This window comes from Clytia hemisphaerica, unplaced genomic scaffold (assembly GCF_902728285.1).
Source record: "Clytia hemisphaerica strain Z4C2 unplaced genomic scaffold, Clytia hemisphaerica genome assembly, whole genome shotgun sequence".
NCBI classification, from domain to species: Eukaryota; Metazoa; Cnidaria; class Hydrozoa; order Leptothecata; family Clytiidae; genus Clytia; species Clytia hemisphaerica.
The window spans coordinates 2,008,073-2,021,992 of NW_027104356.1; the positions used below are offsets into that span (position 1 = coordinate 2,008,073).

Genomic DNA, 13,920 nt, shown 5'->3' on the forward strand with positions numbered 1-13,920 from the left:
TATGGAATATTATTTTTTTGCGGAGAAAAATGTAAGGCAAATAGACCTTTTCATAAATTACGTCACGAACATCACTTGCCTCGTATTCAAACAATTACCATGGTGATTATGTCTCTTGAGACAATAAATGATTTTTTTATGAATAGGAAGTAGTTTTAATAAAATCCGCTGGGAGTCAATCAAATCCGCTGGGAGTCAATTACCATGGCAAAAATTTCAAAACGAGTCAAGTGATTTGTAACGTAATTTATGAAAAGGTGTATTATTTATCCGTCATTCTCTTAACCAAAATTCTCCTCATATTATACCGGTAAATAAATTTCAATATCCACTGGTTTTATCTTAAACTTGTTAACATCTCCATAGGACAAGGTCCACCCGTACACATTCATCCCTTTCATCGTGTTACTGGTCATCTTCTTCGCCTTCACTTACCTTGTGGTCCCTGAAACTAAAGGGTTGTCCATTGCACAGATTAACCGCATCCTTCGCAAAGATGGCGGCGCTGCTGGTTATCCAGACGAGGCTGACAAAAAGTAAAAACTTCTTTGCTAAATGATACCGATTGATTGATTGATTTTATTGCATCTTCTTTCATCGTACCATTCTCTTTTTTTTATATCTTATATTATTATCTGTGTTTTCGGCCTTGATCTGAAACACTCGGGGTATTTGCGTTCTTAACTTTTTGGGAATCTTCACTCCATCCATACACATTCATACACTAATGATTTGCTTAGTCATTTCAGTTTTTTGATCGTCTTCAGGATCCATTTTCACAATTAATATTCGAACGCGAAATTAGACACATAGGTTATTTTGTTCTTTTTGAATGACCTGAAGGGTTTTTTAACTTTTAACTTCTGATTGCCTTCTCGTTTTGAATTAGGGAAATTTATAGGGAAAATTAACATTTCTATACAAATTTGATATTATGCATCATTTTGTGATACGGTCGACTCTCGGTAATTTGAACACGGGAAATCTTAATTGCTCAAATCACAAATTGAGCGCTTTTCCTTGACATGGACGAGAAAATTAGTTCATATCAAGAAAGTTCTAATAAGCGAGAGTCAAGTATATTAATTTTCTTAGAGGGATAGTCTGGGGTAGTATTTTTTAGATAACATATTTTTATAGTATATAATTTAATGGAATACTTATCATCTAATAATTTGATTAACCAAATTTCATTTCATTATCTTATTGCACTGTTTCCCATGCACGTCAGATTTGACCGCTACCGATTACAAACATTTTTGATTAACCTTTTCATTTTGGTTTTGCATGTGAGTTCGTTTTCTTTTAATATATTTAAGATATATTGTTGTTATTGAATTTTATTGGCCAATTCTTTTTTCTTTTTGTCTCGTTCAACACTGTTACAAACAACAAACGATTGTATAAGAGTACACTGGTCATGTACAAATGTATCCGAATTTCCAATACGATATATTGTGTTAGGTCAACCTATTTCAGGAATGACTTTTATAGACAGGGTTTAAAAGTAGAAAATCAACTGATAATTTATTCTTTTTTTAGGATGAAGGTGTTACACCCTACACATGTTGACGACGTATTGATGGAAAAAGGACGAGAAGGAGATTAGGGCTATTGGTTTACTATAACATTAGATTTTTTATTTGCATAACATTTTTATTCATACACAATAAGGTGCTTTATCAGATATATTATCGGGCAGTATTTTATAGTGATAATATTACTCATCCTTGAAGTTCACTGGGAAAATGGGGCTCTCGTTTTATAATAAATCGTTACAATATTCAAAAATTTGTTGCAAAAACATGCAATAATGATTTCCGATCGGCGTGATATACTACTATCCCATTCTTTCTATCCCTCGGGGCCCAGCTGTGTCTTTTAAATTTCAATATATTAGATAATTTACTAAAAAATTCAGCGTGATATACTACCATCCCATTCTTTCTATCCCTCGGGGCCCAGCTGTGTCTTTTAAATTTCAATATATTAGATAATTTACTAAAAAATTCAGAAGATAAATGTATCAGAATTCGAACTATCCTTAGAAAACTTTTCATAACATAACTGTAAATATATTTTTACATAAAGAGGTTGGTGTTTGTGTTGAAATAAGGTATAATCCTATATTTGTTCTTGTTTTTATCTTTCATTAATTTCCTTGATAGCATTGTGTTCAACAAAACCTTTTGTGTTAAAACCTTCAACCCTTTCAGCCTCAAAGCTGGTACTTTTTTAACCAAATTAAGGCCTCGGACTATAGTAAAAAAACCCGGGGGAGGGGGGGGGTACTTAGGCAAAAATAGGTGCTGGGTATGTGCGGACGGTAAGGGTCGGGTTTTTCACCTTTCAAAGTCTCTCTAAGGGTTACAAAAATCAGGAAATTTCAAAGTAATGCAATCGCAACAAATTTTTTTTGTTGCAATCGCATGAAAATTTGTTTCCATGTCGCATGGGTTCCAGAACGTGAAACAAAATTTATGAGAATGAAACTTTTGTTGCTGAAACAAAAATAAAATTCAAATCGATTTGAATTTTATTTTTGTTTCAGCAACAAAAACTTTGAGTGAAAAAAGTTGCCAATCAAGGAGATTTAATGTGGGGACACAGTGAAACATATTTATGCGATTGCAACAAAAAAATGTTTTTGTTGCAATCGCATAAAAATTGTTTCCGTATAATTTGTTTTGAGTTGTATAAACGAATTTGATTGGCTAAATGAAAAAAATGTTTCAAGGAATCTTCTTAAGGTGAGGGGACACGAGGGTTTTTGTATGATTCTCGTTTGCAACATGAAAATTTTGTTGCAGAAACAAAAATAAAATTCAAATCGATTTGAATTTTATTTTTGTTTCAGCAACAAAAACTTTGAGTGAAAAAATCGATTTGAATTTTATTTTTGTTTCAGCAACAAAAACTTTGAGTGAAAAAAGTTGCCAATCAAGGAGATTTAACGTGGGGACACAGTGAAACATATTTATGCGATTGCAACAAAAAAATATTTTTGTTGCAATCGCATAAAAATTGTTTCCGTGTCCCCGTAGCTTAAGGGTGGGAAAAATCTTGATTTTGAGAGAAAAAATTACAAAAAAGTCTCACTAAGGGTAGGAAATTTTTGAAAATCAGGGAAAATTTTTCGAAAAAGTCTCTCTAAGGGTCACTTTTTCACTAAAATTTGGTCTCTCTAAGGGTCGGTTTTCGGAGGTCCCGTCCGCACATACCCCTCATTCACCAACCCTAGTACCCCCCCCACCCCCGGGTCAAAAAATTGATTTTGGTATTTTGAGCATAAAAGTTATGTTTCAGGTTCCTTTACACTTTTAACCAAGAATTGCCCTTACAAATTGCTTTTTAATCAAATCCCTTAGAAGTAATTAAGAATTCAATTGCAAAAATTACGTTATGAACTTTAAAAGGACGTTAATAATATGTTGCATCACACTCTTTTATAAAAAGTTTTAATGGGTAATTAATCTTTTCAAACTGTCTGCAAAAAATTGAACTATTTTAAAATTTTCGGTAAAATTTTCTTGGTCAAAAAGCACTTTTTTCAAGATTTTGAGACAAGTAAGCTTTTAGAAAAATTTTCCGAAAATAAATTTTTAGTTCGGTACACCATCTACCACAAAAGCTTTTTCAATAAGCTCTTCAAAGTTGAAATACTCTTAGTCGCAAAAGTCTTTTCTTTGCGATTCTTACATTTTCAGACTCAAAGACCTCAAAGATAGTTGGCCTAAAAGAAAATGACTAGTACATGTCAAAGTTTATTTAGCTACTACATCAGGCAGAAATTTATATTTTGTACGTGACAAATATTAAAATTCACTATGGCCCTTAAGCACAAAGCAATTGGTTGAAAGGAGAATCGAGAAAATGTTAAAATTTGTCGATTTCTTTAGATAATATTATTTAGCTAAAAAACTAGAAACTCGTTTTTTGACCCCCCCCCCTTCTTTTACACAAATATGAAAAAATTTTCGGGACTCGGGAAGAGAAATTTTGATTTGAAAATGTGTTTTATGTTAAGAACCTTTTTCACCTCCATGAGTCATAGGTAGGGTCGCAAAAACATTAAATCGATGCGGAAGATTTTGGGGAAAACAGTTGAAAATTTTGGGTCATTTCATTTCATTCAGGGTCATTTTTGACAAAATTAAAAAAAAAAACGTGTCCAGGGTCCATTTTTTGAACCTCAGTGAAACAACTCAGTCGGTCGTCAAGACTACTACCCGCCTCCCCCGGGTTCTTCGATGTCTTCAATTTCATTTTCTTTTTTCGACCTTATTGGAACTAATTTTCGCGGGTTTTAATTTTAGCGTTTTTCGCGGTTTTTCGGTTTTTCGTACACGTTTTTTTATTGCGCCCGTCAAGGGCGCCTTAATGAGGAGTAGCTAGGGAAAATCTCACGATTCAGTTTTCCGGCTCGATTATTCATGTTTGTTCTCGATCATTCATTTTTTATTTTGTGTTTTTTTGACGCATGTTAATGTTAACAGAGACAAGACCTTGCTCGATTAAACTACTTTTCGTAGTATTTCCCCGATTTCCTATCTTTCTTCCGATCGGATTCATTAAAAGGTTATTCAAGATGGCTACCGAAGCGATAGTGTTTTTGATCATTTGCATGCTGGCATTGCAAGTTTCATCTTTTTGAATTACCTCTAACTTGGCAAATTAATTCTTGCATCAGGGACATGCCTTTTTGCATCGTGTAAAGACTTTATTTGCTTTAGTTTTCGTTGATTTTTATGAACTATTTTTTACCAAAAGTGAGACTTATTTTTTGCTTTGTTTTGGTTTGTTGTTATGGATTCCATGATGATGCGGTTGATTGCAATAAAAAACATATTTTCCTGTTGGGCTTGGAGAAAGTTATGGATGGATTATTGGATGAAGTATCCTAACGTATACATTTCCTATGTAAATGTAATGAAGAAGAAGAGAGAAGTAATTTTCACCAAATTATGGCGGCTTTCACTGCAATTCGATTGAAGACGATAATGTGATGAACAATATTCGATGAACTTTTAGATCGTATACTGGAATTTCATTAAGTAAGATGAAAGTATCTTTCAAAAAATTATGGACAAAAATCCAGACGGTGCGATTATCGATTTGCAATTGATGCATTGGAGTTTTTTCACCACTGCTGCGATTTGATATTTAAGACGATGATGCGATGGATGATTTGATGAACTTTTAGATCATTTATTATCATAAAGTGTTACTGGGATTTGATTAAGTAAGACCAAAGTATTTTTCAACAAATTATGGACAAAAATCCAGACGTTGCGATTATTAATTATTGTGATTGATTGATGCATGGGATGGGCGGCAATCGAAAATATGTTCCGTTCGCGTCAAAAATCTTCTTAAAATTGAGTCGGTCGGTCGGTAGTAAATTTAGTCGTAAGGGTTTTTTGGAAAATGGTTTCAAAGTATAGTTTTTAATATTTATTCGTTCGCTTGATGAAAAATTCCGAAAATTTTCTGACTCGTCTGACTAGGAATTTTTGTCTGCCAAGCTGCCAAGTTGGTCAGTCGGCTGACGCGAACGGAACATATTTTTGATTGTCGCCTTGGAGTTTTTCACCAAACTGCGATTTGATATTGAAGACGATGGATGATTTGATGAACTTTTGGATCATTTATTATGATAAGGCCGATGATAAAGTGTTACTGGAATTTGATTAAGTAAGACCAAAGTATTTTTCAACAAATTATGGACAAAATCCAGTTCTTGTGGTTATTAATTGCGATTGCGATTGATGCATGGGTTTGAGTTTTTCACCACTGCGATTTGCTATTGATCATTTATTATGATAAAGTGTTACTGGAATTTGATTTAAGTAAGACCAAAGTATTTTTCAACAAATTATGGACAAAAATCCAGATGGTGCGATTATTGATTATGATTGATAAATAATCAATTATGATTAAATATCGATTGCAGTCGATCAGTATCAATTTAAGTACATTACATCGATTACCTATTGATTTTTACTGACTTAATAACTAATTGATACATTAACGCAATCGATAGATAATTAATATATACTCACAATTGTTTCAATAAACTATGTATTAATGCAATCAATATTTTATAGATTACTCATTGATTGCAATCGATAATCGATTTTATATTTTTTTTATATTTTATTTATGTTTTACTGAACTAAATTTCTTCTAGATGACTTTGAGTGAATTATGTTTTAAAAAAATATTGATTTTTGTTCTGTTGTTGTATATTGATTTTAGGTGTTCTACACTTGGAAGCTGCTAAATTTATTTTTTCCTGTACAAGGACCATAAAGGAGTGGCAAAGAAAACTTCTTGTGTGATTTTTAAGAAAACTATATATTGTTTTGTTTTTACACATTTTCCTTGCAGTTCTTATAAATAAAACTTAAAAAAGCAAATTTTATTTCAACTTTCTGACTCATTTAACATGTCATTGAAATGGTTTACAGAAACTGTAATTATTTGGGCCTCCTGCTTTTTGTTTCCTTGGTTATCACTAACCGACGTCAGTTTCCCAGAAAAACATTGCAACGGGCGCATCATGGCCTTGGCTATTAGCTAGTAAGAATGATAAATCGTGAAAACGACTAAACGTCCGTGGGAAATTAGAAAATGGTAGAATCTGGTAGAATTGCGAAGAAAACATTCATACAGTAGTCAGTCGGGCTCATCATTATTATATTCTTGAGATGTTGTCTTATTATACATATTATGTATTACGTCTGATCAAAGCATGATTCTGTGAATGCATATCATATTGTAATATTATATTTCGTAATTGTATGCTAGACTTTTCTCTGATAGAAGCCGACTGTACTGATCTACTAATCGATATTTTGAAGGTAGTTCGTGTTTTCAGTACCCAGATAAGAAATATGATTGTATATCTAGGTCATACTATAAATTTATATTTTTGCATTTCAATTTTCAGTATAGGAGGTCTTTTTTTATATTATCTGAAATGAAATTGGCTACTGTACTGAGCTGCATACAGATCATTGAACAAATTCATTAAAAATTGGTCAATTTCCCGTTTTTCTTACCTTTCTTGCTGTAAAACATTCCGAGAAACTTGCATAGCCATCAAATGACAGACCAATCAAAGCAGCAAAATTTCAAAACAACTGAACCATGCAGCTCCACTCGCAACTCTACTCTACCATTTTTGTTTTGATTTAACTTTGTATTTTAATCACCAGACAGGTCATTCAACTCAAGGTCATTCATTTGAGGGCTATGCATGTTTGCCTCTACTGATGCAAGTTATCTGATCTCACGGTACCTCTGCCATCTTGTTTCACTTTAAATGCCGTGTTTTAAAATCCCTAAAGCTGGTGCATTATATGTATGAAAAAAGGTTTTCTCCAGGTTTTTTCATTCCCGGGATAAAACTGCAAGGGAGGTTCCGCCTGCTTGATAAATTTAGGGGATACTCAACAAAAAGTAAGGTGGTTTTAAACAAATCTATGACAAATTGACTTTTCTTTCTGTTCTAATATAATATATGCAAATCACGTCGAAGAAAGATACGCTTCCGCCTTTACTTTCGCTTTCCTGTTAGGGTCACTCACATATCGATTCTTCCCACGACTAACGTCAAATTGACGCTAATTTGAAAACCCCCCCCACCCCCACCTCTTAACGTCAAAGTTCAAAAATTATCAAAAATCGATGAAACTCTAAATTTTCTGCTTCACTTTCATTGTTGTTGTTTCGTCAGCCATCTTTATTTTCGCTACGGCTTGCTCAGGCAGTGCGGACCGTCTGAACAAAAGGAAATTAGACATAAACATCGGGCCGTTTGTTTTGGTTAAAATTTCTGTAAAATGGCGAAGCGAACGAATATTTAGGTATGTAAAAGGAGGAAAAGAAATATGGAAAGTAACTTTTGTCACGGAATAAAAGGTATTAAAAATCGATATTTCTGGTGAAATTTCTTAGCGTCAAAGACTCTAACCCACCCACCCCTTCGCGTCAATTTGACGTTAGTCGTGGGAAGAATCGATATGTGAGTGACCCCTTACGCGAATCTGACACCACCACTCAGTGTTTTTTCCAAGCACCCCAAATGCCCCCGTTAGACAGTGGCATTAAACTGTTAAACTCAATTCAAATTGAGTTCATTGATAAATTCTATAAATTCATTCAATTTTAACCGTTTTAAGGTGCTAGTTAAGACAAAAATATGCTCAGCTTTCTGAACCCCCCACCAGGGCTAGCCCTGGACCCACAGGGGGGCTCAAGGCGCCCCCAGCCTCTGATATCGCGGCTTACACCTTTGTTAAAAACTCAATTTGAAAGTACAAACGGAGGCATTGCTTGGTGCTTCTTGGAAAAATCCCTGCCACTCTCTAACAAATTCTGATTGGCTGTTTTAAAGGGGTTTTATTTACTTTGTATGGCAATAATTTTAAGCCTTCAAAGCATCAAGAAAAAAACCCAATATTGAACAGGTGTATTTTGTAATGCAGAATGTGATAGTGTAAATCTTTTTGAAATTCTATGTTTTAGGATTTTTTCTCGATGACCTGTAATTATGCCCGAGGTACCCGTTGTTAAGACCTTATGTTAAAAACGAAACTGGTTACTACAAAAATTCCTCACAAATAGCAATTTTTGTAATTCTTGATATGCGTAAGTCAAGATGACGTCATATTTTTTAACGGAAGCGCCCAAAAAAGCCGCTTTTTGACCTCTGTGTTTCTATTTTTAGTCCAGGAAAAAATGGCCAAAAACCCACCTTGAACGGAACTTTGTGAACCATGGTTTTTTAGCTTCCTATGTATCTATAGATTACGGTTTGGGATGGTTTTCAGGCTGAATAGGTGATAAAACCCTAAAATTTGACCTAAAACGGGGTCTTTTGCTCAATCAAGGGTCCCCCCTTTACTAGTCGATTTTCAAAGTGCTCAAATGAACAAACTTTTGTGCTAATCTGATAGGGCTCGAAGTGCTGAGCAAGAAAATGGGGTCATATGTTTGGTTTTGAACATCCGTTGCGGAGCTAGGGCCCGCCAAAGTCGTCAAAATGGCCGTTTTAGCCCTTTTTCTGCTGACGTCAGCATTTTTCCTTCGAATTTTTAGGCATTTCTGACACTTTCGCTGGATAGCCCTGAAAGAGTACTTCAAGAAAATGGTATGGTTTGTTGGGTTACAAATTGTAGATCTCGAGATAATTCAGTTGGAAGTTCTTTGAAAAGTGCAATTTTTTGCTGACTCAGCACTTTTTATGGGATTTGTAAGATCTATAAATGGAATTATCTCGAGATCTACAATTTGTAACCCAACAAACCATACCATTTTCTTGAAGTACTCTTTCAGGGCTATCCAGCGAAAGTGTCAGAAATGCCTAAAAATTCGAAGGAAAAATGCTGACGTCAGTAGAAAAAGGGCTAAAACGGCCATTTTGACGACTTTGGCGGGCCCTAGCTCCGCAACGGATGTTCAAAACCAAACATATGACCCCATTTTCTTGCTCAGCACTTCGCGAGCCCTATCAGATTAGCACAAAAGTTTGTTCATTTGAGCACTTTGAAAAATCGACTAGTAAAGGGGGGACCCTTGATTGAGCAAAAGACCCCGTTTTAGGTCAAATTTTAGGGTTTTATCACCTATTCAGCCTGAAAACCATCCCAAACCGTAATCTATAGGTACATAGGAAGCTAAAAAACCATGGTTCACAAAGTTCCGTTCAAGGTGGGTTTTTGGCCATTTTTTCCTGGACTATTTTAGTAACAATGAGAGGTCAAATCCCGGCTTTTTTAGGGTGTTTCCGCTAGAAAAATGACTTACGCATATCAAGAATAGTAATACCTCAAATATTGATACTTGACTGTAATGCCTATAATCTTGGAACTTTTTATCTCCATAATATAAAGCGGCAGAAAAAACTGGCTGCCTGCAAAAATTTGTGGGCCCTGCGGGTCGTCAAACAAAGAGAACCTGAGGCATAAACATATGGCTGTTTGTTTTGGTTTTCAAAACAGCTGAAGCGATCAAAAACAAACATAGCAAAGTAACGTTTGGGATGGAATGAACTTCTCTAAAATTGATTTTTCTGGTGAAAATTTCTTTTCCACAAAAGAATGTCACCAAATTATACCCTCCCCCTAAGCTAAACGTCCATTTGACATTTTCTGTGGGAAGTTTGAGTTTGGAAGGCTCCCCTATTGCATTTGAAATTTTCCTCAAGGACGTATTTACTTGAAAATTTTTCTTTTCTGAATTGGAAAGTCTCTCTTCTCTCTTAATTAGGAAAGTTACTCTTAGGTGCCAAATAAACGCCCCCCCCCCCCGCTTTTTTTTTAATTTTTCGATTTTTTTCCAACCCACCGGACCTTATTAGGACCCCCTCGTTTATTAATTTTTGAAAAAATTTCCTGCTACCAAAAGGAAAGTTTCTTGTTTTACTCAAAAAAGCCTAAATATAGACTATTTTGACCCTTTTTAGGGTTAACCCCCCGGTTATTAGGTCCCCCCTCCCCGGTTTATTTAATTTGAAAATTTTTTCTAACCCCCCCGTTTATTCAAACCTCCCCCCCCGTTTATTTGGCACTTAAGAGTAGGAAAATGATATAATAACTTTCCTAAGTAGTAGTAAGTCTGCGACCGCAGTCGGAGGCGACCCGAAGGCTCCTCTTTCGATAGCTATCTACCCAAAGGTAGGGGAGGGCGCCACTCTTTCTCCCTGGATTTCTCCACTTACCCTTGATCCTTTCTCTTAATTGCTGAGCATCAAGCAGAGAGGCATCAAGTACCATTTTTGAAATCTTTGGTATGACCCGGCTGGGGGTTGAACCCACAACCTTACGAACCGTAGCCGGATGCTCTACCACTGTACTACGGTACTAACTTTCCTACTAACTTAAAAACCCTGACCGAGCATCAAAACAATGATAAGAAAAACTCAATCGACTCAATGCACATTTTGTAAGAATTATCCATTATAATCCCGGGGGGGGCACTCGATTTCGAAACGACGGTATGTGCCGCGCAAAATCTGCTTTTCAAAATGGTACCCTTTACAGTGCAGTTCAATATGGCGGAAAAGGTACCCTTTCAGTGCATTTTCTCTTAATTTACCCAACCCTTATTGTGCACTATATTTCTCAGCTGTAAATCTGCGTGAAAGAAGAAGCTTGGGAAATTTTCTGTTTCAAAGAAAAACTGAGAAAATTATTCTTGTCAGCTGTAATTATCAGACAATAGAAACTTTTTCAAACAAACAAGAAGTAAAAACCTTTCTTTTTAAGAATCATTTTGAATTTGTTTTAAAATTTGACCCTTGCAATGCAATCTCACGGAAACACACACCCTTACAGTGCATTTTAGTATGCTGAAAAACTCCACCCCTAAGCGCGGCACATAACGTAGGCCAGATCATATGATTGCCCCCGGATTATAATGTAATGTGTTGTTGTTTAACTGGAGTTTTTAATACACCTATTAACCCTTAGCGCTTTGGAGGAGACTGATAGTAGAATAATTCTTCTCAACAGCAGTATCGATGGTGTGAAGTCTTTTATTCAGTGGAAATTTACTATCTTAACCTTCCAAGGAACCAAATGCTTTGTTGGAGATTTCGAAAGTTGCATTTAAAAATCATATTTTAGGTGTATTCTGGTCTATTAGATAATAGGTTGTGAAAAATCCTTTGATTATCCAGGATTATCTCCCTTTTGCAGAGATCAAAGTTTTTCATATTTCACAAAAACTTTCCAACTGTGAAATAAGGTTATTCATCTGAAGCCCTTTGTCATTGTTTATTGCTTTGTCCTATAAAACATCCAATGCAGTTTAATGTTAGATCTCACATCTTTTCAAATTTTTTGACAATAAATGTTTTTAATTTTAGCGTTAGTGACATTTTTAGTGGCTCAAAAGAAGGACCATATAATATAAAATGCATTCTAATTGGTGAAAATTTGATTAGCTGTCAGCAAGAAGGGTTAAGCAATCATTAGAAGAGACCGTGTTTGTTGTTTGTTTTGTTTTTTACAATTGGCACTCTTTTGTTAATTATCATTTTACTAACACTTTTTAGAATAAAAGTAGATTTTGAAATGTATTTTAGATTCAAAAAAAGAAGAAAGTACACATTTTCAGCACTGGTCCATTATCCCAACTTTGTACCCCCTGAAATGTGAGATAGGGGTAGTTGAGATAGAGAGATTCTAATACAATAATGACCGGTTAGTGAGGGCTGTACTGAGAAATATTGCCCGAGGTCAAGTAACGACCGAGCTTGCGAGGTTGTTACTTGACCAAGGGCAATATTTTCAGTACAGCCCGAAAAAACCGGTCATTATTGTATTTGTTAACCGTTTCCTTCAGCTTCGATTGATTTTTAGCGCTTTATGTCCAGGAAAAATAGGGAAATAAAGCGAAAAAAAACAAGCGAAAAGAGATAAAAAATGAGAGAAATGATGTCAACGCATTGTTCATTTTCCTTTGAAAAAGTGACGTCACAATGAATTTTCCTGACGACGGGCAACTCTGGACAATGTAGGCCCGTCGTCATGCGAAAAGAACCAATTGCATTGCGCAAAAAGTCGTGTAGCCCGCTTCGAAAAAGTAACCGGTCAACAACACTGTATATAGCACAGTATTTTTACCAAAATGTTTTATTTCAAAGGTCCAGCTTTTTTGTTTTTATTCACATACTTGCACTATTGTCTTTTGAACGAACTCATAAGCAAAATTTTATAATTTAGATTCAAGTTTTGTTTAACTTTTAAAAGTTACATCTTTTTAATTTCCATTACAGACTTTTTAGAAAGAAACTATACAACACCAATAGCTTAAGGAAATAACGCTTTTTATTTGAGATTCATTTAGAAAACTAATGTGAGACAAGATTTACTTTATATTTCAATCCCAAACATGGCGGCGGCTGCGCCAAATGGTTATTTACAGCAGGCTCCAATAGAGCTAGCAGGTGAATTTATCGCAGCTGTCATGCGTAAAGATTATCATGATGCTCTTGTATTATGTCAAGCTTTGTTGATGTTGGAACCAAACAACGAGACTTATATCCAGTTTGCAAGTGCATTAAAAGAAGCACAAGAAATAGATTCTGATAGCAGTGATGAAGGCAGCACCTTAAGTAGTGACAATGATGAAGGTGAAGTTGAGTTGACTGATTCTTCAGACAGCGGTCACGATATTTCCAGTAGTGATGATTATTTGTCAGGAGACACATCAACTGATGACAGTTCTTCCTCTGAAGATGAAAGTGACTCTGAAGATGAAAATAATAATGATGATGATGATGATTTGCTGTTTAAAGATGTTGCAGGGTTGAACTTGCTGGTGGGCGGACTATCCATTCATAATAAGTATTGAACTGAAATAATTTTATCTTGATGAATTCTTTAACACAAAAGCTTAAGTGACATAATTCTGAAAATATCTTCAAATTGATATATAGCAGTCACAGGGCTAATCGAGCAATAACATCTGATAGGCTGTTCATAGTAATTATGTAAAAATGTTAAAAACGGTGTAAATATCTAATTTAGGGAAATGTTTATTGTTATAGAAAAATTTTTATTTTTGTTCATTATATTGTTAGAGTGAAAAAAATTTAGATGTGAAAAGATGTGATTTACGTTTTGATAATCGAATGCTTTGTGATAGATATTTCACACCATAGCAGTCAAATATAACACGTTCTAGCTACCTTTTTTTCAATGACAATTTGATAGCTTTCTCTTTTAAAAAGTTTTGCACCTGTATACCCCCTTGATACTAAATTTATCAGATTCCCTATTTTTCTTTGAGTAGACAGTTGATGCCACAAATTGTTTTGGTTAAATATAACATGAATTCTAATTAAATCTCGCAGCATTCTTTTGGAAAAATTGTTTTCTGATAATGACTTAGTTCCTTTTTCATGGT

The 13,920-nt window shown here is 34.8% G+C and overlaps 3 protein-coding genes across 3 annotated transcripts in view; 2 read left to right on the plus strand and 1 right to left on the minus strand.

Annotated features, from left to right (window-relative positions):
* LOC136818311 (solute carrier family 2, facilitated glucose transporter member 3-like) overlaps positions 1-1,264 on the plus strand; it is a 26,283-nt gene extending 25,019 nt beyond the window's left edge. Inside the window, exon 12 of the mRNA XM_067074693.1 lies at positions 367-1,264. Within this exon, the coding sequence (XP_066930794.1) occupies positions 367-540 (174 nt within the window). The 3' untranslated portion in view covers positions 541-1,264. The remainder of the gene's footprint in view (positions 1-366) is intronic.
* LOC136818215 (uncharacterized) overlaps positions 1-7,181 on the minus strand; it is a 12,547-nt gene extending 5,366 nt beyond the window's left edge. Inside the window, exon 1 of the mRNA XM_067074580.1 lies at positions 7,065-7,181. The gene's annotated coding sequence lies outside the window, so the exon portion shown is untranslated. The remainder of the gene's footprint in view (positions 1-7,064) is intronic.
* Positions 7,182-12,494: 5,313 nt separating this feature from the next.
* LOC136818183 (glutamate-rich protein 2-like) lies at positions 12,495-13,711 on the plus strand. Its single transcript, XM_067074539.1, has one exon. It carries the CDS (start codon positions 12,904-12,906, stop codon positions 13,363-13,365), a length of 462 nt encoding a protein of 153 aa, XP_066930640.1. The 5' UTR covers positions 12,495-12,903; the 3' UTR covers positions 13,366-13,711.
* The last annotated feature ends 209 nt before the right edge of the window (positions 13,712-13,920 follow it).

Excerpts from the sequence above, each read along its gene's own strand:
- LOC136818183 (XM_067074539.1), top strand. The coding sequence starts at position 12,904 with ATGGCGGCGGCTGCGCCAAATGGTTATTTACAGCAGGCTCCAATAGAG.